The 27,196-nt window shown below is 37.4% G+C and overlaps 1 protein-coding gene and 1 pseudogene across 10 annotated transcripts in view; one reads left to right on the forward strand and one right to left on the reverse strand.

The window, feature by feature from the left end:
- The first annotated feature begins 5,361 nt into the window (after positions 1 to 5,361).
- The window catches only part of CD55 (CD55 molecule (Cromer blood group)), a 32,825-nt gene continuing 10,990 nt past the window's right edge, over positions 5,362 to 27,196 (forward strand). For 3 of the 10 annotated variants that reach the window (XM_019918442.3, XM_019918445.3, XM_019918446.3), the window contains exons 1-8: positions 5,363 to 5,612; positions 6,436 to 6,618; positions 8,033 to 8,224; positions 8,616 to 8,715; positions 10,636 to 10,721; positions 14,752 to 14,940; positions 18,766 to 19,383; positions 22,931 to 22,951. In XM_019918442.3, the coding sequence (XP_019774001.2) occupies positions 5,513 to 5,612; positions 6,436 to 6,618; positions 8,033 to 8,224; positions 8,616 to 8,715; positions 10,636 to 10,721; positions 14,752 to 14,940; positions 18,766 to 19,383; positions 22,931 to 22,951 (1,489 nt within the window). In that variant the 5' untranslated portion in view covers positions 5,363 to 5,512. Of the gene's footprint in view, positions 5,613 to 5,797; positions 5,935 to 6,435; positions 6,619 to 8,032; positions 8,225 to 8,615; positions 8,716 to 10,635; positions 10,722 to 14,751; positions 14,941 to 18,765; positions 19,384 to 22,930; positions 24,378 to 24,399; positions 24,441 to 27,196 lie in introns of those variants that run through there. The other 7 variants (XR_002172872.3, XM_019918443.3, XR_012330903.1 and 4 more) reach the window with 6 other exon arrangements.
- Positions 10,004 to 10,407, reverse strand: LOC109552887 (DNA-directed RNA polymerase II subunit RPB11-a pseudogene; annotated as a pseudogene).

Consider the following 27,196-nt stretch of genomic DNA (forward strand, 5'->3'; position numbering starts at 1 on the left):
GCCCAGAAGTAGAATAATTTTAAAGCTACTTAGACCTGGATTCAAATCTTGGCTTTGCCATCTGTATCCTTTGGTCTGATCATTTTCTCCTCTGAGCCTCAGTTTTATCATGTGAAAATGGACATAATAGTAGTTTACTCATGGCACTGCTGTGATGGGTAAGCAGTTAGGTTAAGCCTCAGACTAAGAGTAGCACATGTTATGTGATCCTTAAATACAAATTTATTTTAAATACAAACAATATTCCAAATGCTTTACATACATCATCTCATTTGTCCATCACAAAAACCCTATGAGGTAGGCAACATTATCACACCTGAGTTATAAATGAGCAATTTGTGTCACAGAGTGGTTGGATACCAGCCCACACAGAAAGTAAGGGAGCAATAGAGTCAGTATTTGAGACTAAGTCAGTATGACTTCCAAGCCTGCCACCTCAGTCTTTGTGCTATGTTGTCCTCCATCACACACTCATACACACACGCTAATACACATACACATATACTCACACACACATGAACATACATACCTACACATGGATGTAAATACACATACCACACTCACACATCCACATCCTCTCAGATGCACAGCCACACACACATTAATACACATAAATACATGCACATAGACATATACTCAAACACACACACACCACACACACGTTTCTGGCTCCTGCCACCACCTCCACTTTGGCAAAAATTCATGCTGTCTCACAAAATTAGGGCTCGGCAAAGAAACATTTGCTTATGTGGGTCAAGCATCACGCTTCCATTTGGCTGCTGAGCCCTTCCTCACACACAAGGAAGCCAGAGGCAGGGCAGGATGCCACTGTGCCAGGTGAAAATGTCTCACGGTATTAGGTCACTTCTACTGGGTATTGCTAAACCTGCACCCAGTGGAAAAAAAGAAAGCTATATCTGATGTAGTAGACTGATGCCTTGATTAGTGAATTCCTGGAGAATAAACTCCCTTTATAAGAAATGGGAGTCTGCTCATTTGTTTTCACTTACTTTTTAAGAATACACTTTACTTATTCTGCACAGCACAGCTGCTCTGGTTTGCAGCTGCATGACAAAATACCTCAATAAAAAGGTTTTGTTGGCCATTTTAAGACTGATTGGGGATAATTCTAGGCTGAGTTATGAAGGCAAATATGAAACAGACTGATTTTCTAGAATTGAGGCACTGAAAGACATTGAAAGACTGGGGTACTTTGGTACTAGGTCTGATGTCATGGTCAGGGAGGTTTCCCAGAGGAGGTGATGCTGAGCAGTGTAACAGGAGTTAAGATCCTAAGCCTCAGCTCCACCCCTCATAAGCCAAGTGATTTGAGGCTAGTTACTTCCCTAAACACCAACTGTCTCACTTATAACTGGGGTGATAATATTTGGCTCATGGTTTTGTGTCTCTAGGCTTTCAGGAAATTACGTTCTCCTCTTCCCTTTCCACTATGGTCTCCTTCCACTTTATTATTTGTACTCTAATGTGGGGGGTGGCAGGGAGGGGGGGTAGCAAGGCTCACTCCTCTGGCCTTTGAGCTTCTGTTTACACTCCTTCCCTTGGTTACCTCGCCTTCAAGCCAGGTCTCATCCACGCTTCAGCCTAATCTCTCCTACATTTTCATCTCATGCTGTACATCTCCAAATGGACACCCTGTCCAGGCATTTTGTATTCAACAAGTGCTCAGTCAAATTTTTATTTCTTCCCTAAATTACCTCTTGACTTTGGAATAGAAAATTCTTTCAAATAGGGCCTCTAGTCTCACAGACACCAAACCACTGAGCTGGCTTTAATGCTTTTTTCCCTTGTTCCTTATCAGTCACCAAATTCTGAGTTCTTCCATTGAAATGTATTTGGTCGGAACAAACATAGAAACTCAAATGGCTATAATAATTGTGTCAGGGGATTTTAAGAGGAACAAGATTGTGTCCTTAATATAGATTTATTAATTTAAAATTAAAGACGTTTCTGTCCTCCAATCTGAAGTCACTGGACCATTGCATAGTTAGCTAAATTGAGTCTTTACTCACAGTCATTCCCACTGCAACATCTTATACACAACTGCCAAATTAACCTCATACTTCCTGCTTAAAATCTTCAACTGGCCTCCAGTGCTTCTGAATAGCATAAAATGTGGAAGCCTTCTGTTTAAGGCTCTCTCAAGTCTGTTGCCAGCCTATCTTTCAACCTCTTTTTCCATGAGTCCAATTCAGTTCCCCAAGCTCTCCCTAAAGGAAACTCCTTACTATTTGTGGAATCAAATGAGATATTCCTGACCCCAAACCTTTGCTCATACCATTCTTATCTTTTCTCATATTTTCCCTATTGCACTGATATTCATTTTTCATATTTAGCTGAATCACTAGGCCGTTAGCCTCTTCCACCCCAATTGCCATGTTCCTTTTTCTCTTTTCTGAACCCCCATACTACGTTGATTGTGGCATGCTCACAGTATTTATCATGTAAAACCTCTCTCCTAGGTTACAGATTCTGGAACACAAGTATTGGCACCTTTTTAGTGTGCTTCTGAGTACTAAGTGGCCCTCAATTTATTAAAAACCTTTGATGTAGTCATTGGATGGTTCCTGGGACAGCGGTGGGAGCCGTGTTTTCTAACCTCTGCCAAAATCATAGATCTATTTTCTATTTTGTTGAATGTTTTTCAATTTAGTTATATAAACACTGTTTTGGAATTGGAGAGCTCTACAGAGACTATTTTAGTCCCAAACTCTTTCTTAATCAATGGGTACATGAGTCCCTGAGAATACATAGCTGGTTTTTGGTAGATCAAGTATGAAGGCTCAGCACCACTGCTGACACCAGATGCAGCTGGGTCTCAGATCACCTCCCCAAATTGCCTAATTCAGTGTCCTCCACACAGAAGAAACCTTTGCTGACTGATTCCAACAAAAAGGATGTAGTGTGGTAGGGTAAGATAGGTAAGTGTACTTTTGGGAATCAGACAAACTGGATTTAGATTCTGGCCTCGTCACTTAGTAGCTGCACAGATGTGGGTAAATTGTTTGCCTACACAGCTTGTTTCCTCATCTATAAAATGTGGACAGTTGTCTCCACTTCATGAAGTTGTATTGGAAAAATTGTATATAATGTATATGAAGTGACTGGAACACAACAAATGGAGGCCAAAACAATCTTCAGTAAATTATGAGTTTGCATATTTAATTTTTCTTAATCATGTATAGATTTTTGTTATAGAACCTTTTGCTAAATTGCATAAATGGATACTGGATTTCTTTTTTTTTCTTTTTGCAACATTCTGAGGAAATGTTGAAATTTCCTGGGAGTGGTATTACTAAAAGTGTTACTAAAGAGTCCACCCAGTTATTTCTCATAAAAGTTCCTTTAAATAATGTATTATCAACTAAGTAGTTGGGAAGGTAAATGCTTAGAGCATTTAGTGTGGCTAAGCTGGGTGAGAGACATTTTTTTTTTTTTTTTTGCAGACCTCATTGTTTTCTTAGGATAAAAAGCTATTATATTCACTTAATAAAAACTTAGAGAGCTCTAAGTTAAGTCTTAAGCCTCAAAGTGAAGTCTTCTAACAGTTCCATAACTGGACTTGACCTTCAACTATTTTTTATGATGCCACCTTGCCTTTCACACGAATTCTATGAGCTCAAGCAGGAATGTACATTACCTGCCTATGATGATGTGGCAGAAGGGAGTGGTAGTTAAGGTCATGGGAGGCTCTTTGGAAGAATAAATGAAGACCTGGTATTACTTCTAAAACACTGCTGGGCCCTGATATACTTTGTGTTTTTATGTCAAATATGGGAGTAAAAATAAGGTGTTTTAATATCAAATATGAAGATCATATTAGATGATTTTAAAAGCACCTCCCCTACCCCCCTTCTAAACTCTAGAACATTTTAATACTGATAGGTCATGAAAGCCTATAGGAGTTCCTTTCCTGGAATCTGTACAGGGCTGGAACGCACTGGGTGACACAAGGTTCCATTCAGTACAGTAAGCATGAGTTAGAGAAAACGCTGTTGTCAAAACTGTTGTTTTCCTCCTTATAAAGCTCATACAAACCAATAAAGAGTGATCAGAAAGCATTTTGGAAAGGATAGGGGTCATGGATTCCACAGCTGGTCTGTGGTACAAGGCATAATTCCAAGTCAGGGATTCCATTTAATTAGGTAAAGTGTTTGAAGGGCATAGGAAACCTAGGCTAGGACTCTGCTAACCAGATCAGGTAAATTACTTAAGGGAAACATGTACTTTGAGTTACTCTCCTTGAAGATGAGTAAGTGGCCTTCTCATCAGTCTCCTTTAGTGTTTTTGACAGAGACAGTCCTGGGCTGGGTGGATCTTCACTCTGACCAGCACCATATAGCTCTGTGGTTCTCAACCTGGCTGCAAAGTAGAATTACCTGGAGCGCTTTAAATAATCCTGATGCCCGGTCCTACCTCCAGAGATTGTAATTTAACTTGTCAGGTGTAGCTTGAACATCTGGATTTTAAAAACACCCCCCGCCCCTGACAAACCCCATGCGATTCTAAGGTGTGGCCAGCCTGGCAAACCCCTGGCATATACTTAAGGTCTTCTAACAAACCTTCCTCTTAAAATCCACCATACTACCATTTAGCTTTCTGGTGCTCAGTTTTTGTTTTGTCACCTTTCTCCCGGCCCGACACACACGCATACTCCACAGGATGGTGACTTTCTATCTGTAGTCACACTACAATAGTCCCTAAGTTGAATTCAAGAGGTGTCCTTGGTATATAAGGAAAACCCTGGAGAGGAAAGCGATTCTCATGCAAACACGGTAAAAACAATGTTCACTCCCTGTTGTGTTTCTTGACCTGTTTTCTGGGGTGGTTTCCCACTTGCTGTTTTCATATTACAGAGTTTCCTAGGAGATAACACACTGTGGTTTTTATTCTCCCATCCTCTTGTTGACATTTGACAGACCTCCTAGTTGAAGACACCATGTCCCTGTGTGGGCCCTATTTCTCAGCTCCGGGAGCAAACTCAAAATCCAACGCACATACAGCTCAGCTTTGTAGCACTCAAGTGCGCTTAATTTCCACTTAAACTAATTCAGACTCCCGGGGAGCAAAGCCTGCGCCTCTTAACCATTCCGCTCTCTCTTCAGTTCCCCCATTTTTTTGTTTACTTAAGAAAGCAGATATTTACATTTCCACTTGGCGACTCATTGCAGCTCCCCCCGCCCCACCAGCGTCCAGCACCGGAGAGCTCCTCTCCTTGCCCAGGATCCCTCTTTCCTCTGCTTGGGTCCCCAGAGGCCACTGACGATGGAGCCCCCGCCCTTACCCAGCCCAGCACCTGGTGTGAGCAAAGCCCTTCTCCACCCATCTCTTTCGGAGATTCAGAGCCCTGGCCCCGCCCAAGGCGCTAATTTAACTCAAATTGAAGAACTACCGGGCGCTGCTCCTACTTCCAGCTCCTGGCTCGAGCCTGCCTGCTTGGTCTTAACCTCAGAGACCGCGGAGCCCCAACGCCGGATCCCCGTCCCCGCTCGCCATGAGTCCCGCGCGGCGGAGCGCCCCAGTTGTGCTGCGCCTACTGGGCGGGCTGGCTCCGCCGCTGCTGCTGCTGCTCCTGCGTCCTCCGGCTACGTCGGGTGAGTGGGGGTCGGGGACCCCCCAGGGACCCCCCCCCCACCCCTCAGGCTAAACCTTTAGGCAGTGTGGGAGGGGCAGGGCCCGTCTCTACAACAACCGGAAAGTCGGCGGACCAGGGTCGCTGAGGAATGTCGGCATCCCTAATTGTTCCCGTAATCCTCTACCTCTATCAGCGCTCCTACTGGCACGATCTCTGGGGACGGGAAGAGGCTCTCAGCTGCTAGCCGGCAGTTAGGAAGCTTGCTGTGCTGGACCGCAGCTGGCAGGGTTTTAGGAGTGAGGCGTGGAGGGTACAGGGAGCAAACACCCGGAAGCCAAAAGGTAGGGCTCGAATAGAGCGAATCCTCAGCATCTCCTTAAGGGTGGAAGGCCAAATAGTTGACCACTCTCACCTCTCAACAGGGTCCAGTCGTGTACAGACTTGGCGCTACAAGTTTGCGCTGTCATCTCCTCCAGGTGTAACGTTCCAAGGGGGCGTCTGTCTTTATTGTGTGCCTAGCAACAGTATGTATGTGAAAGTCTAAAGCACTATATATATATTATATATGTACATATGTGTACATATGTGTGTGTGTGTGTGTATATATATATATGTATGTATATATTAGATAACGAAGGGCAGGAATTTATTTTCGACTATTTTAGTTTTGAATTAATTGACACAGGAAGCCTAGCAAGTTCTCGGTATGTCAGCTGAGCATTGGATGGGAATGTTATGTGGGCATAGAAAGCCATTGCTGCTTCCCTTATTCGTCTTGGGAAAGGAATGCTGCAATGAATTGAAAAGTTGTATTTCCTTCAGTTCTGTTTTTTCCTCCCTAGGTGACTGCAGCCTTCCCCCAGATGTACCTAATGCCCAACCAGCTTTGGGAGCTCTTACAAGTTTTCCCAAACAAAGCACAGTAACATACAAATGCAACAAAGGCTTTGTAAAAGTTCCTGGCAAGGCAGACTCAGTGGTCTGTCTGGATAATAAATGGTCAGAGCTTGCAGAATTTTGTAATCGTAAGTTTTTCATTTCATTTTAGAAAAGTTATGGGAATGGAATGTTTCTTAAGTTTAATTTTATCCCTGTTTGGAGTGACTGGTAATCGATAGTTTTCTAGCATTATTAATCGCCAGGGTATACCTGTTGGCACTCCACAATCTAGCTAATTGACGGCATTGCTTTCTGGAATAGGTCCTGCACTTCGTTAACGGGTTTTTTTTCCCCCTTAACACTGTAACTCTTGAACTGAGTAATAGCAAAAATAAACAATAGGTACTGTTAAGGGAGTAAATTATATATAACTACATTTGGCAATTACCTTGAGACACATAACAGAGATCCTCTGTTTTCTTAAATTTCATTTTGTAAAGTAGGACTTACCCAATACAACTCTGTAGTGATATTTTTAAAAATTCTCAATTTTTATCTCAAAATCTATCATTATAGGCATAGCCCTAGATTAGCTTTGACATATACAAGTAAAGATAAAGGTAAGACTTGATTCCTGCCTTTGAACAACTTGGAGCAATGGAAGCTACAGTAAAGATAGAAACTGCCACAAGTATTTTTTGAAATCAGGTGTGAGATCACCTTTAACTTTTTATCTATCCATGATACAAAGCAGGAGGTTGAAGTACATAAGTCTTTGCACATGTATCATGTTTTAGAGTTTATAACTCCTCTGCATATAGTACTTCATCTAATCCTTCCGACAACTCCCTGAGGTTAGTTAGGGACTTATCCACATTTTACAGTTGAGAAAGCAGCCCCCAGTTAAACAACTTCCTTGAGATCAGGAGCTCCCTTATGCAGGAGAGCCAGGGTGGAAACTTGAGTCTTTTGACTATAAATCCAGTGCCCCTTCCACTATACCGTGCCACTATAAATTCACATTTGCCTGGATGTTTACAGTTTGTAAATACTTTTAGGTCCACCATTGGCTCACCTGATCCTTGTCCCCGTAGGTTGTTCTGAGGATTAAATGAGTCTATATGTGTAAAACATTTAGAAGCACTCAATAAATATTAGCTATTATTGTTAACTATTATCGTTGTCCAGGACACTAGCCCAGGGATCTGGAAATACCAGTTATCATCTACCCCTGTGCTACATGGGGCAGGATAAGGGAACTGGCATTGAGTCAGTTCCAGAACTATGCCAGGCAACTTAAATGAGTTATATTTTCTAAATTGTGGGCATAGTGACTTCTATGTACCAAATCTACTTCACAGGCCTCTAGTAACTAGGAAATGAAAATTTATATGTGAATACGCTTGATACACTGTCAGTGCCATAGTGACATTAATATAAATACCAAATATGTACAAAGAAGTATAGAAAAAGGAGTGATATAGGACCAGATAATTAAACATAGGTTATAAAATAAAGTGATATTAATTTTTTTGTTGTTGCTTTTGTTAATACTTTTAGGTAGCTGTGATGTTCCAACCAGGCTACTTTTTGCATCTCTCAAAAAGTCTTATACCAAACAGAATTATTTCCCAGAAGGTTCCACTGTAGAATATGATTGCCGTTTGGGCTACATGAGGGACCATTCTCTCTCAGGAAAACTAACTTGCCTTCAGAATTTTACATGGTCCAAACCTGATGAATTTTGTAAAAGTGAGTATAATTTTTAAAGAGTATTCTTAATCATATGGTGTTTGGGGAAAATAGTGTTTCTTCCTTCACTCATAGTGGAACTCTATGTGTACATGTTATTATTTAGAATGATTCTTAAATGAACCATTGGAACCATTTTATTTTAAATTAGGGAAACTAAATACCTGTGAGCTAGAAATATTACTTTACTCACTGATTTCTCATTTAATTAGTTTAAGGTTACCTAAAATCAAATAGTGTATAGTCTAAATATGTTGCTTTCTTGAAACTGATAAAATGAAGGTACGATTTAAATAGTCTAAGGATAAGTAATATCAATGGTTCAGATGATGAATTTGCATAGATGTGCCTGATAATTTAATTGAAAAAATCAATTTGTATTCTCTTCTAGAAAAATCATGTGCTAACCCTAGAGAAATAAAAAATGGCTATGTCAGTATAACACATGACCTGTTATTTGGATCGCCCATCCATTTTTCATGTAATACAGGGTAAGTTTGGGTATATGAAACACTATATTTAACAAATGGAAAAACAAATTAGGATTTAAGATGGAAGCTTTTAGATTTGTAGCCAGTGTTTACAAGCTAGTAGCAATAAAACCACCCCTCTGTTCAAAGATCCTTTATCATGAACTCATCACAGTTAAATTTAGTAAAATGGGGCAAGAAAGGAAGATTTCTTATAATACCACCAAAATTCTCTCAATGGTTAGATTTCAGTACATATGTGATTCACTATAAAATTTTAAGTGTGATATGTATAGGAAAATACTTGTGATAAGTTGATGATCCTTGGAGAAATTAAACCCTTTCAGTGTTAAATATGAAACCATTCTTTACCTAAATAATGAATTTGCATTTGTTTTTTCTATATACGAACAATCTGTTATAAAATATCATGGGTTAAAAACAATTATTCCTAGTGTGAAAATATCATTCTGACCTAAGATCTTTTATAAGTTCTCTATGCAGGGAAAAGGAACTTACTCACTGAGTATTGTCAGTGTCTCAGGTGCTGCTAAAACCTTTATACTCATTCTCTCAGTTAATATCTGCAAATTGAATTATGATATTTTATTCTCTGTGTGTATCCCTGTTCTTTATAAAACTATCATTATCACTTGTCTCCTGTACTAAACATAGATGTTTGGATCACTAATATCATTAATATTAAATCTGGGGGTACTTTGAACCCTTTAAATAGAAGTACATTCTATTATTCTATGGTGTCTGTAGTGATCTTTTAGAACTCAGAAATATAAAATATTTAAGCATCTGTATCTTTTAAAAATGTTTTAAAACACTTTACTATTTTCTAACATGTGCCCTACCCAAATCAAAAATATTTTGCCTGTCTTATACTTGTTTTTTCTTTTTTTCGGTGAATATTTTTATTAAACTCTACTATGTAAGAGAAGCCTGGGGAGAGCTGCTGGGAGGCAGGCCTGGCAGCTGAGTCTTCTAGAGCAGAGACTCCTGGAAGCATATGGGTTTTCAGTTTCCTTCTGCTTGAGACGCTGCCTGGCAGCCCCAGGTTCCCAGGTTTTGTCCAGAATGAGTTTGTTCCTGCCACCTCCTCAGACAGAAATCTGGGTCTCTGGACCAGTCCTGAAATGAGGCCCCTGCGTGGCTTTGGAACAGGTCCGCAACCTCCACTGAACTGATGGTCCATTTGCTTTGAAGTCACAGCTGGGTCTTTTCCTGCCACATTTTATTAGGAAGATAAAACTATGTACAGGACACATCGGTGTCGGGGGTGAGGGGCTCACTGGAATTTCTACAAGGAGGCCCACGGCTGGAAGAAGTTCTCTTGTCCACCTGCGGCCCAGTACTCAATTCCTTCTTGCTTGTCTTTGATGGCCACCCAGAATCGCTCTTCCAGCAGGGAGAGCTCACTAATGAGGTCTGTGATGGCATTGGTGAAGGCCTCCTGGGGGCTGTAGTCCCTCTGCCTGCGGATGATGATCTTGTGTTCCAAGGTGGGGGGAGGGGTGTGCTTTGTAGCCAGCAAACAGCCCCTGTGGGTCCATCAGCAGCTGCGATTTAATGATGTTTCCTAGAGTGGTCTTCCTTGTTGACGGTGAACAAACAGGCATTGGGTACCTTGGTGTCCTTGTTAATGGTGATCTTCTTTTTGCCCTCAAAGAGCGAGAAGGACTCGAAGGTGGGAGGGGCGTTCATCCTAGCGTCGCAGCCGCCTCCAAAGCCGCCTTTTTTTATTCTTTAATGTCACCCTTTTAGATATAATTTTTTCTTTTCCTTTAAACTGCCCCATGGACTTTTATCAACTATTGTTTTGTCTCTATCTACTGGTGTCATAAATATTTTAAGATGATAATCTGGAGAATTTAAGGGAAGTCAAATATATGTGAATGGAACTTAATTTTTTTTCTTCCCTCATTGTTTTAGGTACAAATTAGTTGGTGCAACTTCTAGTTACTGTTCTCTTGCGGGAAATAGTGTGGAGTGGAGTGATCCGTTTCCAGAATGCCAAGGTAAGACTGAAAAATTCTAAGCACTCAGGTGTGGGACTGAATAATTAATAATAAATTGCTTCCTGCTCTTTAAGAATAACCCACAGTATGTATCTGTAGTACCCTCACCTTCCAATGTGTGTGTGTTTTATGTAATTTAAAGATCTCTATTAGTAATGCTTCTTAATTTATTAACTGTGCGGAGAAAGGATTAAAAACAAACTAAGGTTTATATTGTTCTTGGTCATCTTACCATTCCTTCTAAGAATCAAGTAAAATAGATATGTTTTTCCCCCCATAATTTTTAATTTTATGGATTAAAATGCCATTGATCAGAGGGTCTGTATGACTTGATCCTGTATGCCAAAATAAGTGGCAAAAGAAAGCATTTAACCCAGATCTCTTGATTTCAAACCCATAAGTCTTCTAACGCCTAGTGTTACCTATGTGTTCCTTTAAGGATTATTAACTGAGGTAGTTATGTAGAAGTGTTTTAAAGTGTGGTATATTATTTTATCATTAGAGAAATAACCTTACATAATAAAGAAGAAGTATGGTTTCTGTACTTGAAAATCTTATCTTCTCAAGGGGGGAATAGGACACAGAGATAATTTCCTAAATGGACATATCAAGTTAAATGTATGTGCATTAGAGACATATGTCTCCTGAAAATTGAGAGGAATAAATATATGTAATATTTTAAAAAGTTGGCTTTATTTCTCTCATTGTCATTAAAATTATTGCTAAGTGCAAGTTTTGGGGGGTTTTAGGAGCAGGAGACTAGAGTAGATGCAGTGTAATTTATCAAGAACTTATTGACTGACACTCTATGGTAGGGAATGTGTGGGGTCAACTGATACGAAGACAAATAAAATGAAGCCTTACCAGCCAGGAGTTTACTCCAGCCACACCCATCTGGCGCCCTGCCCTCCCATAGCTACTATTTCTCCCTTTTTCTCATTATTATTTTCAAATATCCATCACTACTACCCACTATCACCTTTCCTATTTCCACCATCCAGTAAGGGATGCTGTAAATGATACTGAACCAAATATGGAAAGCAAGCAGGGGCTGGACCATATCTTTTTCTAACACAGGCAACAACTTGTCACAAAGCCTGAACAAGTGGTTTCCCAGTTGAGGCCAATATCTTTACAAGCAATTGCTGTCATGAGTGTCACAAATGTGGACACCAAGCACGTATTCCAGCATAGTAGAGCTTTTGCACTGCAAACCCACTCTCTTTTCGTGCTTGCCCACGGCTAGGCCAGGTTCTATTCTCTGTCTGGTATCTTCAACTCTGTGGTGAACATCCTGATGTTCATATTTTCCTCTTTGATTCTTTTATCTGTCTCTGCAACTCAGCAGGCACTGACATCTGAACCCTGCAGGAAAGAGCCCTTTGTCCTCAGCAACCCCAGTGTCTTCAATTATCCCTATTAAAGCCCTACTTCTCCTAGGGTTGATTTTCCACATAACTTTTCTGTTTTGACAGTACCAAAAACATCAAGTGGAAAGTATAAATTCTTAAGCAATGAGCTGTTTTACCGCAAGTATGCAGCCCTGGCCTCTATCAACACATGAGACAGCATTGATGTCCATGTGTGGATGTGGATATGGAGGTGTGGATATACAGAACGAATGAACAACGGACATATTCAAAAATTATCCTTGGTTATAAATCAATCAAGAGTGATAGTTGTTTACCTCTGAACAAAGCCTCAGTATCAGAAAGATCTGTTTTCCTCTCTCTCTGACAATATTTTCTTTTTCAAAAATAATTTTAGTAGACTGCTAGTACATGCTAGCCTGGAATCAATCCCTGCTAGATAATATCTGTCGTCCCGGGCCCCTCTCTTTATCTTCTCACTTCTAATCACTAAATCATTTTCCTTTACTCCTTAATCTATTTCTCAAACCTGTCTTTTTTTTTTTTTTTTTTGCGGTATGCAGGCCTCTCACTTTTGTGGCCTCTCCCATTGTGGAGCACAGGCCTCCGGACGCGCAGGCTCAGTGGCCATGGCTCACAGGCCCAGCCGCTCCGCGGCATGTGGGATCTTCCCAGACCGGGGCACGAACCCGTGTCCCCTGCATTGGCAGGCAGACTCTCAACCACTGCGCCACCAGGGAAGCCCTCAAACTTGTCTTTTATCTTCCACCTATAACACTTTTAATATAGTTTATTATCCCTTGTCTGGACTATTGCGATAAGGGTCACCCCTAACATTTTCAGGGTCCAGGACAAGGGTATAAATGGAAGTCGCTTGGCCTAAGACACAGACTTTCTCAAGTCAGCGCCCCCTTCTTGCACTGTGAGGGGTCTCTGATGTGTGTAAATGGATCGCTCGGCCTACACACCCAAGTCACGTCCCCTGTAACCCTTATCCCTACTCCATTGAACTTTGACCTAAAGGTGAACACATCCACAGTATAGACCATCCTCAAGAGTATGGACCAGGCGAAGACTTGAAGGGGGTGTTGGCACAGGGAGTTCTGGCTGCCAGTTCCTGTAGCATGATTTAGAATGGGGTGGGGGAGGAGCTCTCATTGAACATACCCCCTCAGCCCTGCAGATTCCCCATCTAGTAGAGAGAGGCACAGCCAGAGGAGGGCCAGAGCATGGACTCTTAAGCTGTGGGAGCTAAGGCAGGAGTCCCATTTGCTGGAGTTCACAAGTGATACTGATTGCAGTGGCCTCCAGCCTCCATTCTTACACTCCATTAATGTTTCATCTATACTCTACCTAGTGATCCATCTAAGACACGAATGTGACTTGTCTCTTTCCTTCTTAAAGCTTATTAGTGTCTCCTCATTGTGTACAAAGTCTAAACTCCTCCATACAGTGTTCAAGGCTAGACATGATCTACCTGCTTCTCCATGCTTATGTCTTGCCCTCATCCTTTGCAAACTTCTGTAGTTGTCCAGATACCTCAGACTTCTTCATGCCCTCCCATCATTCCTTGTGACACTGCCTCTGCCTGGAATGTCCTTCAGCCCGTTTTTTGCTTAGTTTTTTTTTTTCCTCTTAAGGGTCTGCTCTTGTAGTTCTCCTAGAAGCTTTCCCTGACCCCCCAGGCTGGTTAACTGTCCCTCTTCTCTCTTTCCACACCACTGTGCATGCTTTTGTGATAATCCTCACCATTTCGTATTGAAATGATCTCTTTGAATGTCTTTTTCTACTGTATTTTAAGACAGAGGAACTGTATCTTATTCCGTTTTTAGCTTCTATTTATAGAACAATGCCCGGTATGTATTAGGTGCTCAGAAAATGTTGGAACTGAACTGATGGTAATATGTGTTGTCATCGCCCACCCAGCCCAGTGTAAATCAGATTAACTTGTTCTTGTTCCTTGCTTTGATCAATGGCCTAAAAGTAATTCGTAAATTGCTAGTATTCTCTGGGTACTTAAGAGTATTTGTGTAATATAATTTGATGTTCACATGTGATCACATTGCTTTCCTGCTTAAAAAAAAAAAAGAGAGAAAGAAAGAAAGAAAAACAACTTCATGGCTCCAGAGAACGTGGAACCATTGAATTTTTTATCAGGGCAACTGCGAGGGAGAGGCTTCTTTTTATAATATAACAAGCAATACTCTGCTTGTATTTGTCTTACAAATTCAGCTGCTCAGTAAGATTTACTTTAAATAAAAGGCCAAGAGTTAACACATGCTTAAAAAATTTTATCCTGAAAGTCAAAGTCTAATCCTGACATTTAAAATCTTTTGCTCTATCCAAAATTCCTGTTTCCCAAACTTGCCACTTAACATTCCCAACTCCTTTCATTTGGCATCTTTTCTCCTTGGAATGAAAAGCAGAGCCCTCTTCTCTGCTCTAAGAAGAAGGGTACATCTTAGGTTTAAACTCAAGTCCATTTACTCCCTAAATGGAAATCTCTGCCCTGCTTCATCTCACTTCTGAGATGAAATGCTTAATTTAGAAGAATACGTTTTTTTCTGTAAATAAAATCTTTAACAAATTTTAGTCTTACTTGTTTATAAAAATACTTTGCCAGTTTAATTAATTTAAAATATGTTGGAATTTTTTTAAAGAAATTTTATGTCCAGAACCACCAGAAATTGACCATGGAATGATTGAAAAGAAACAAAACAGTTACGCATATAGACAATCTGTAACATATAAGTGTATTAAAGGCTTCGCCCTGCATGGAGAGAGCTCTATCAATTGTACTGTAAGAGATGACCAAGGAGAGTGGAGTGGCCCCCCACCTGAATGCAAAGGTAATCAGTTTGCAGAGTTATATTTCTGGTTTATTCTTGCCTTTAGGTCTATATATGGGCATCTGAGAATCTATGAACTCCCTGAGAAATGAATGTAAAATGTTGTACATATGCGTATTTGCATTTTTCTGGGTGATACAGTTTTTCATCAGAATCTACAAGGGGTCTATGACTTCCAAAAAGGACGAACCACTGATGTGGAGAACATATGGTAACATATAAATAAATAAAGACACACATGACCTTTATGAATACACACACACACACACACACATACACACACACACACGTACACATACACATTATATGTCTCATGTTTTTAGTGAATTAGCTTAAATTTGCTGTTTCTTACCATGTTACTTTCAGTAAGTCAATATAGATATCTCTTTGTTTATACAAAGAGTGTATAAAGTGGTTTATTTTATTTAATTGGGAGAGAATCTTAGATTGAACTAAGGGATCTAGATGATGATTATATATGTTGTGACAACGAAGAGAAACTCTTGCCTACCTGTTGACTTCATTGAATTATATTATATTTGTTTTCTGCCTCCAGAATTTCTCTCTTATTGAGAATGCTCTCTTCTTCATCTTTCTAGACCTCTTCTTCCCTCAGTGCTTTTTGATACTCAGGCTGTACTCTCAGAATCTTTAGAACTGCTTTTTAAGTATATTTTTGAAGAGATATTTAGAAGATCAATGAAGCTGGATTATAACATTTCACAGGACCAGGAGGTGGCATTTATTTAAGCAGTGTCATATTTGAATGCCAATATAATTCAAGCAAATACTACTTTTATAGTTATACTTGAATTCTATTAGATACTATTCTATTAGATTCTATTAAATTAGATTCTATTAAATTAGATTCTATTAAATTAGATTCTATTAAATTAGATTCTATTAAATACTATTGCTTGTTAATAATAGTTTTTTCATATAAATGGTATACATAAATATAGTGAGGTAATATTAAAACCATGTCGATGATTGTATAAAATGAGAAGTAAAAGTCTCCTCTAATCTTACTCTCAGAAGTAGCCACTGTTTACGAATTTTTGTGTTTTATTCTAGAAAATAAATATACATATTTCTTTTTTTAAATCATATTCATTGTATGGATATATTATTTATTTAACCAATCTCCCATTGAAGGGAATTTAGTTTTTGTTCTAGTTTTTAAAAAAATTATTTTACAAAAGGTGCTACAGTAAGTGTTATTGTATATCTGTTCATTGTACATGTGTGCAAATACATTTTTTACAATAAATTCCTTGCAGTATAATTACTGTGTCAAAGGTATATGCATCTAAACTTTTGAAACATTAACAATATTGTTTCCAAAGAAATTGTACCAATTTACTGTCCCACCAATATTGTATTTTTGTTCTCTGTACCATTAATGAAAATGGTTATTAAGATATGGAGATGTGATAGTATAAGTGGTGAAAATTTCATTTAATTGTTGAATTCATTTAATTGTGAGTAAATTTTGATATTTTAAAATTTAGCCATTTGATCCACTTCATATTTACTTTCCCCTGTTTTATTAAATCATCAGTTATTTAGAGCTTACAACTCTATGGCAATGCCCAAGGAAGTCATGGCAGGCCAGTGCTCCCATGACAACGACTGCAAAACTGGGTAGATTTTTTTTTTTTAATCATATTTTAAAGGCATAGGTTGTTCCCTCAGGGGAACAACTAGGGCTGAATGAGCTAAAATTCCTGGGGGTAGGGAGTGAAGGCAAACCATTCTGAGGCCCATCTGGGCTGAGGATCCATCTTGACACAGATAAAAGGCCATTGCCAGGAAAGAGAGACTCTAGCAAAGCTTTCAATAGTTGTGGTAAGCTAGGATAATGCACTGGAAATTGGAAGTCCTCAAATGCTGACCCAGTTTTTCCCAAGAGCCATTTGCTGATTTCTGGCAGTGCAGGTGAGACTGGGGAGCTAGACCCCAAGCTTCCAAAGTACAAAATGAGATCTCCCTGAACCTTATGGTATTTGGACAACAAACCTATCACAGGAAGAGGCTTGTATCAAGCATACAGCCAGTGTCCTCCTTACGACATTTAAGCTCATTTTGAAGCTGTGTGGGCAAGGAGGCTACGTTGCTGGACTGGGACACTGCTGAAGGACAGACTTGGCTCTCCTGCAGTCTCTCAGGGCTGAGGAAACAAAGATCCACCAGGCTGTCAAATCAAAAACCCAGAAGGTCCACTTCCAAGGAGCAGAGACAAGAGCAGAAGTAGACTGAGTCTTACAGAATCAGTCCCTCATAGGCTGAGTCCCTCATAGGCTGAGGATGTGATCACTTCAAACCAATCTGCCTATCAGAAAAGGAGACCCTCCCTTTGGTGGATCATATCATCTGAATTGTATGGCATATAATAAAAAATTATTAGATATGGAAAGAAGCAAGAAATTATAACCAAATTAGGAGAAATGAAAATGAAATAAAAAAGATCTGGATAATTGAGTCAGCAGACAAGGACTTTAAAATAAGTGTTTAATATATTTAAGATACTAACAGAAAAGATAAATAGAGAACTTCAACAGAGAATTGGAATCTATAAAAATGGTGTAAAATAAACATTCTGCAATGGGAAAATATAATATCTAAAGTTAAGGGCACAATAGATAGGTTTAACAGTGATTTGGATGTAGCAGGAGACAGTATTGGGAACTGGAAGAAAGGTTAATTAAAACTGAAGAACAAAGAGAAAAATGAATGTAAAATATAGATCAAATTTAAGAGACATTTGAGACATGTTAAACTCTTCTAACATATGATAAAAAAGAGGGGAGAGAGAGAGAGAGCGAGGGAAGCAGAAGAAATACTCTAAGAGATAATGACTGAGAATTTTCCCAAACTGATGAAATACATCAACCAACAGATTCCAAAAGCTCTCAAGACTCTAAGCAGAATAAAACCAAAACCACTTCCAGGCACCTCATAGCAAAACTTTGGCAACTTAAAGCAATGATAAAAGCACTAAGACACATTGTTTTCAATTCTCATTTTACAAATGAGAAAACAAGCTTAGAGAAGTTGACAACAGTCTCTAGTATGTGGTCAAACAGGCTTAGGCACTGCTCAGTACTGCCTTATGATGGAGACTGCATAAGCAACCCAAAATCAAACAGGCACGGAAGGCCTAAAATTTTAATGTTAGATTTGTGACTCTCAGAATAGGACCTTCACATAATTTGCACTTGAGATATTTATTATCTCACCTAAAATCCAAAGAGGAACTAAACTAACCTATGTAAAGTTGGTAACCAACACAAGAGGGGAAAAAGGGAGTTATTTTATTCTAATTGAATTTATTGCTTTAAAAAAGAAGTGAAACAAAACAAGTTCCCAAGGTCACTAACATGTCCTGAAAGCTTTGGAAAAAGTAACTATGTTGTGATTATCTTTGTTGGTTCAAGGTTGCATCCTGCTGTTCTTTGGTCTTGGCATGAGGTAAAGAAGACAATTTATGAGAAAAACTATCTTTATTTGGGGTGTGTCACTGAATGAGATCACTGCCAACTCTGACTTTGGTTTCCTTTTTCACATAGAAAACAGTTTTAAGAACCTCAACACTACTTGGGTGTAAATTCACTTTAGTTGCCTAAAGGGATAATTTATTTCAAAGCAAAGACAATATAACATTTTAGTTCTTTGGGAAATACATGAGAATACTTGGTTTCCTAAAAATCATATTTAGTTGTTTGTGAGGAAAGAGAAGAGTCATACAGAAAACAATTGGTTCCTAAATTTTAACTTGGACAACATTATTTAGCTAATTTTTTAAATAACATTTTTCCTCCACAGAAACCTTTCAAATTGACAAAGTCACACCAGCAGTTCAGAAACCCACCAGAGTACATGTTCCATCATCTCCTCAGAAATCCACCACAGTGAATGCTCCAGCTACAAAGGTCCCACCAACTCCTCAGAAATCCACCACTGTAAATGTTTCAGGTACAGAAGCCCCACCAACTCCTCAGAAACCCACCACTGTAAAGGTTTCAGGTACAGAAGCCCCACCAACTCCTCAGAAACCCACCACTGTAAATGTTCCAGCTACAGAAGTCTCATCAGCTCCTCAGAAACCTTCCACAGCAAATGATTCAGCCACAACAGCCCCAAATTCCCCCATATCAAACACTGTCTCTACAGCAGCTCAGAATCCCATCATGGCAAATGCTTCTGCATCACAGGCCACACCAACAACCCAAAGATTCACCACGGCAAAATCTTCACTTACACAGAATCTTAGAGCAACACAAAAGTCCACTGCTGTACATACCCCAGTGATCAAGAGTCTCCATGCAACACAAAGATTGACCTCTGCTCATGTTACAGCAACAAGGAGTCCAGCTGTTCACAGGGCAACCACACGTTTTCATGCAACAAGCACACCTAAAGGAGGAGGAAGCTCTACTTCAGGTCAGTTGACTACTCTGTTCAGGTTTCCAAGTATGGATTTTAGGTGCTATGGTGGAAATTTCAAATTGATTGGGATTATAAAATTAAATAGTCTCTGGTTTATTGTAGCAGAGTGTCTTCATACTGATGTTCTGACTTTCTTCAGAGGCAGACTTGGATTGTGCTAGGGCACACCTTTAAGAAAGAAACATTTTGCAGTAATATAGAAAAATGTTGTGGCTCCATAAAAGCAATGCTAAATTAAGGTCAGTGAAGAAATTCTGTTTTTGATGTTAGCTTTAGGGAGTCACTGAATTCCTCAAGACCCCTCAAAGATTCAAATATGGATAATCCTTAAGGTTTATTTCTGGGTCTGATTCATTGACAGAGACCCATCCTTCAAGCATGCTAACGGAACTCTCCAGATTCCCTAGAGTTGCTAATTTGGTAAAGCACCTTAATAGTATCTTCTAAGTAATTAAAAACAGAGTTCTTTGAAATAGTTCATATTAACTCTTTAAATGACAGTTTTCATGAAAGCAGAGTAAAATATGCTGTAGATTTCAGAAAAACCTGTTGAGTGAATGAAACCCCTCTTACTAATTAATGCTGTTTCAGACCACCCAGATGTCTTCTTGTTTTACAACTTGCTTAATGTATAGCTATATTAATAGACATTCTTGTTCTCTAATAGAGATATGTGTTTTTTGTTTGTTTGTTTGTTTAGTTTTTTTGGAAAATCTCAATAGGACTGAGCCAAGAGATAATTTTTAAAATTATTTTCATTTTTCATTGACGTCAACACACAGAAAACTGTGTGAAATATACATATAAGGCTTAATAACTTTTCTAAAGCAAATATTGGTATAACCACCACATATTTCAAGAAATAGAGCATCAGCAGCCCCTCACTTTCCAGATGCCCTGTTGATTCTGAACTCTATTCTCTGACTTCTCCAACCAGTGAGACTGTGGCTTTCTGCTCCCTGCACCAAGTGGCCTAGGGATTTCCCCCTGCAGCATCCATGCAAATCTCACTCCCTGCAGCTTAACCCCTGCCTGAGCTCTTCAGCTTTGATTAGTTTCTGTCTGAGTTAGTTTGCTCTTCCATGCCTTCAAATCATTGTTATTGTTGTTTTTAAAATATGTTGTCCAGATTTTGTAATTGCCATGATCAAGTTCATTTGGCCATTACCCAGAATCTTTAAGAACGTAAAACATTACAGGTATTATTGTTGAAATTTCCTTTGTATGTTTCTTTATTCCTTTAGGTAAAAGGCCAAATACCCACAAATACACAAACTCTCACTCCATTTATTTCCCCTTTTTAAAAGGGGAACTTCAATTCCTGCCTTCTTAAAAAAAATTTTATTGAAGTATAGTTGATTTACAATGTTGTGTTAATTTCTTCTGTACAGCAAAGTGACTCAGTTTTATATATATATATGTATATATATGTATATGTATATATACATATACATATGTATGTTTTCTCATATTCTTTTCCATTATGGTTTGTCACAGAACCTGCCCGCTTTTGATCACTCTTCAGTGGCATCAGATAGTTGTGTTTTTTAGAATCGTGTTTTATACATTATGACCATACTTTCATAATGATTTCATACATTTAATAATGGTTATCTTGAGGCCTATTTTGCCATTACCTGAATATTTTTAGGAACTTAAACATTACAGATCTTACTGTTAAAGTTTCCTTGCACATTTCCCTGCTCCCATTTCTCTTGCTCTAAGGCAATCACTGCAAGCTTCCTCTCTGTTTTTATTCTTATGCTACATGTATGTCACCATAAGTAGTATATATTATTGTTTTTTAAAAAAATTTATTTTATATTGGAGTATAGTTGATTTACAGTGTTGTGTTAGTTTCAGGTGTACAGCAAAGTGATTCAGTTATATATATACATATATCTGTTCTTTTTCAGATTCTTTTCCCATATAGGTTATTATAGAGTACTGAGTAGAGTTCCCTGTGCTATACAGTAGGTCCTTGTTGATTATCTATTTTATATATAGTAGTGTGTAAATGTTAATCCCAACTTCCTAACTCATCCCTGCCCCCAACCTTTCCCCTTCGGTAACCATAAATTTTATGTTCTAAGTCTGTGAGTTTGTTTCTGTTTTGTAAATAAGTTCATTTGTATCATTTTTTTAGATTCCACATACAAGTGATATCATGCAATAGTTCTCTTTCTCTGTCTGATTTACTTCACTCAGTATGACAATCTCTAGGTCCATCCATATTGCTGCAAATTGCATTATTTCATTCTTTTTTATGGCTGAGTAATATTCCATTATATATATGCACCACATCTTCTTTATCCATCCATCTTTTGATGGACATTTAGGTTGCTTGCATGTCTTGGCTGCAAATAGTGCTGCAGTGAACATTGGGGTGCATGTATCTTTTCGAATTAGAGTTTTCATCTTTTCTGGATCTATACCCAGGATTGCTGGATCATATGGTAACTCTGTTTTAGTTTTTTAAGGAACCTCCATACTGTTCTCCATAGTGGCTGTACCAATTTACATTCCCACCAACAGTGTAGAAGGGTTCCCTTTTCTCCACACCCTCTCCAGCATTTATCATTTGTAGAATTTTTGATGATGGCCATTCTGACTGGTGTGAGGTAATACCTCATTGTGCAAGCTTCCTCTCTGTTTTTGTTCTTATGCTACATGTACATCACCATAAGTAGTACATATTATTGTTTTGTATATTTTTTATAATTTAAACAGTATGCCATATATTTCATTACCTAACTTGACTTTTTGCACTCAACATTGCTTTTGTGGCTTATGTTGATATATTTAGATTCAGTTCATTAATTTTAACACATATGTGGTTACTGACTTCTTAAAATTTTATGGCATCTCTGGGCCTAAAAGTTTTAGGTTGAATACATCCAATTTTTAATAGGGCAAGGCAAAGAGAAACAAGTTCCACCTTATATAAATTTGTTATAGAGCTAAATTTGTTGAAATATTTTTTTCTGCAAGAATACAAGATAGTTTAACAAATTTAACCTAAACCTAAGTCAATTATTGTGATAAACAAATATTTGGGATCAAATTTCTCTCATATACAATTAATTTACCTTTTAAATATTATTTACTATTTTTGCTCTTATTGAAAAACTAATAGTAGCTACTACTTACTGAGTGTGTTCCATAGTGTCATGTACCATGCACCTTCCATTTGTTAGTATTAATCCTTACAATAACCTTGACTTGCCATCAAGTCATACAACCAAATTTACATGGTGTTTGTTTCAGTATTCAATAACTCATTATCGTATTTTATGTTTATAGTGTTGACTCTGTTTAATAGAGATAGCACTGCTATATATGTTACTTGATTAAGTTAATAATGTATAATTGTTTTCATCAATTTATTTACAATTATTTCTTTTAGTTATGAAAATCTGAGTTACTTTTGAACTTTCAAGTACTGTTGTTGATAAATTTATATATTTGTGAAATTGCTAGCAAATCAATGACTTTAAAATATTTTTAGTTTTGTAATTCTTTCCTTTTTTTTTTTCTTTAGTTGCTAGCATCATTGCATCGGGTAAGTGTGGCTCTCTGGCAGTTAACAGAACTTGTCCTCGCTTTCGGAAGTGTAATCTATGTTCCTGGAAAATTATATTGTCTTTTAAGTGTCTTAGGAATACTATTAAAACACAGTGTTTACGGATGCCAAAGAGAAAACAGGTAAATGCATTTTATCGATGTGTTTTGTACTACCATCAGGTGCTTGGTACGTTCCTAAGTATTCCCCACCATGTTCTTGTTCCAAGATAATTTTAGGACAACTTCAAATCATTTGGCCAATTGATCAAGTATTATTGTGTGCCTGTTGTCTCAATACATCTCATTCTAGTGGCTAAAGAACCACAAGAGGAGAGAGTTATCAATACAGTTTCTATCATCAAGTATTTTATAATTAATCATAAACTACTCCTTGACCATTTCTGGATGTCTGTCTTATCCCAAGTAAAACAAAGAGTCTTACCTTTGGTTATATCCTCTTCATTTTCCCTTCCCTGTCAATGGTTTAAAGTTATCTTTAAAAAGTATTCTGTTTCTATAGGCATGAGGCCAAAAACATACCTGTGTTGCAGTTTCTTCTAGCATTTGGTCTAGTCCTTTTCTTGTTCGTAAATAAATTATTTGATGTTATGCATTAACAAGAAGATTAATAAACTCCTAAAGAAGATGGTAAAATAAATGTTTGTTAAGAAGCAATACAGCTAAATAGGCATATATTGATAAGTAATGTCTAATGGAAAATATTAAAAAATGAATTTTTTGATTTATGTGTTAATAAGCTGAAGTCTCCTATCTTATGCATGCGTGAATTAGCCAAGGGTCTATAAAACTGAAAGCAGGTACTTGTTTTATTATTTTCATTGTTATTTATTATAGTTTTTATATTTTAAATGAACCTCTTTTAAGCTAAAAGATTTATGTTGAAAGATTCCAACAGTTAGAATTCACTTTGTTCATTCTATATTTTAAATAAAAATAAATGTATTCTAAATGAAAATCTCATGATTTAATGATTTGATGACATTTTTAATAGATGAGCTTAAAAATTTAATAGGTGAGCTTTTTCTTACAAGCTCAGTGGCATTCAATGAAGGTTTGAGGTGCTTATTATTTTCTCTGAAATTCTTTAAGTGTATACTGTGTGCTTTCCCAGGAACCTTCCCTTAGGGTTAGTTTTAATTCCTACATGTGCTCAAAAATAAAGAGGAACTCCTTCCCTCTTCTATCAGACATATGACAATATTTTTCTTTAGGATCCTATACTTTTAAAATATAAACCTGGAAATTATTGATATTTTTACTTCTTAAATGTATTCTGTGAATGCGGTCACTTTTCTCATTTTAAAGATAAACTCTATAGCAAGGAAATTGCTTTTATTGATTACACTGCAGTGCACATGAATGATACAAATGATATTAGAACTTTGCAAGTATTTAATATTTTTCCTATTTAATTCTGCTAAGAAGTAGAGACTGACGACTCTTCCCAGAACTTTCTAATCTGCTATGTAAGTGAAGCCTGCATTTTGATTTTTAAAGCTATTCTCTGCTGGCTCTGTATCAGTGTTTTTCAAAAAAATTTTTTTTCATTATTACCCTCTCCCCCTCAAGGAGCTTTTAAGGCATTTTTTCTTAATCATCCCTATGAAATAGTAATACTACAGATGTAATATAAATCTATTTATGTATTGTATGCACATTTGTACTTTATACATAAAAAAGTGAGATTTTTTTTTCCCCTCTAGGGATGATACTAACCCCATTGAGAATACATGCTCTATATATTTGTGGGGTTTTTGTTTTTGTTTTTGTCAACAGTGTCATATAGAAGGAAGACTTGTGCTTTGGAGTCAGTCAGACCTTGGTTTCAATCCTCTTTTGGATTTTTTTTTTCCATTTAGTAATAATTCAACCCAAGTGATTTGCTTAATCTCTCTGACTCCCAATTTTCTCATTTATGAGATGGTGATAATGATTCCTATTTAAAGTCTTGGAAGCTTAATGAGATAACAGATGTGAAAACTACTAGCATAGTGCTAAAAATTGAATAAATCCTAGCTTTAAGAATTCATTTTTATTTTATCACTATTTTCCTAAGACGGATTTCTGATAATTTTATCATTCTCTCTGGCCACACCAAAGAATAAGAACAGTCCTTTATTAGAGCAATATTTGTGTGTTTGGTGTGTGACGAGGACTGTACTGAAATATGCCTATGTATTATTTCATTTACTTCTCACAACAATCCTATAATGTAGCTATGTTCCACTTTTTAGCTGAGAGAACTGTGGCTTTGCAAGATTCTTAACTTGCTCAAGGTCACACAGCTATTAGGCTCTTAAATAGACGCAGATGACTAGCTTCTTCAGCACTAATACTTGAAAGGATAGAAAAATTCTTCTCCTAGAGCTGCAGAACTCAAATTTGACAATTAAGATAGTCCTGATTCTTTACAAGTATTGCTTTTTTTCCCTCCATTGCTGAAATTCTATAGTGTGACATTCATATATCCCTTGTGGGAATTAATAGGTCAGTTGGAGGAATATTAAAGAAAAAATTAGAGAATGCTCAGTGAAATATCTAAAATACTTTTTCTTTTAAATATCACATGCTTATTGACTTATATCTTTATGTTAAATAGAATTATAAGGAAGAACAAAACCTATTCATAGCTTTCTTAGTTTTTCATAGTATATAGACTGCATTTCCACTTTATGAGATGTATAAGTGAGACCTTTCGAAATGACTGGATGAATCCACATTTCTTCAGAAAAGGAGACAAGTCTCATTTGATAATACCAGATCTTGTAGTTAGGTTCTGACTTGGGTTGTTCGGGAATGGAGATGATACTCTATATATTAATGTAATACCCATCTAATACAAATTTTGTTTGAGTAATCTCAGGTATTTTTATTGAGAATATTGTGAACAGTTAAAATCATGCCCTGAACCAGGGGTTAGAAATAGGTTTTCTCTGGTGATAAACTGTTTGTCTTATTCATTTTCAGTCTCAGTGTTCTCATCTGTGAAAAGAATATCATGCAATGCAATTTAATAAATATTTACTGAACACTCTTTACTATTTACAAGTACCATGCCAATTATTGGAGATAATGAGATAATAGGTGACAAATTGCCTTGCAGTGTTTTAAGTACTAGGTAAATATAACTCTACATAATGGGGAACATTTTACTAAATTACTCCTTTTACATTTTCTAAAATTATGTAGTTTTCCTACCTATGATCTCTTCAATGAATAATTAAGAACATTGGAATCGTAATCATAGTTTCATTTATAATTTTATAGTTTCATGTAGCTCAAGTTGTGTCAATCTTAAATTAACACTGATTCACCTTTGGGTGAATGCTAAGATCATTGCCTTTATACTTTAAAGTTTCCTTTGTTTCTAATTTGCAAAATAATACTCTCATTAATTATTAATTATTGAGGAATCATTTATTTAGAATTATATTTCTCAATTTCTGTATTTTGCACTGGTTTTCTGTTAAAACATTAACCTCCACACACTTTCTTCCTGAATCACTTATATGTGCTGATCAGTGTTCTAAGAATATTCCTAAGTTATGTCATCCAGACATTCTGGATTGCTTTAAAATTTTCTATTTTCATTTATCATTCAAACTGAAAATGGGATCTTTCTGCATCATTTGAAAATGGTAGGATTAATGGGAAGTGGTGAAAGGAAAAGAAACCCCAAATTTTTGAGGAGCCATGATTTATTTTATGAGTACAGTCTTTTCAAACTAATGCTATGGTGCTAAGGGATCAATTAAAGAAATTGATTGGGTAAAATAGTATAAAACCTGTGGTGGAAACCGCTATTTTTAAAATTATGTATCGACCTGGCCGTTCAGTTGTGCGACATCTGTAGTATTTTGCTGATTTGGAACCAGATACACTTGTTAGTCATATTACCTTCAGTTGCTTTTCTAGTGTCATCTATAATTTTCTTTGTAGTACAGATCAAAAGAGTAGAGTTCAAGGATTTGGAGGGTGGAGTGGGGAGGTAAAGGGAGACCCAAGGTGGTGAGGGGAAAGGGCAATGGGTGGTTTTAAGAAGAAAGTTTATGTGTAAAAGTCAAGGTATAAAAGTTTTTTGCTGTTATTTAACTTATTTAACCAATTATTTTCTGTTGCTCAACTCAAAATAGTGCATTGAATCTTGAAAGTAAATATTAGTTTTCCTAAAAGAAATTTTATCTGCAACAGACTAAACACTGAAAAGCGTTTCTATAGGCAA

Source organism: Tursiops truncatus, chromosome 1, assembly GCF_011762595.2.
Source record: "Tursiops truncatus isolate mTurTru1 chromosome 1, mTurTru1.mat.Y, whole genome shotgun sequence".
Lineage (NCBI taxonomy): Eukaryota > Metazoa > Chordata > Mammalia > Artiodactyla > Delphinidae > Tursiops > Tursiops truncatus.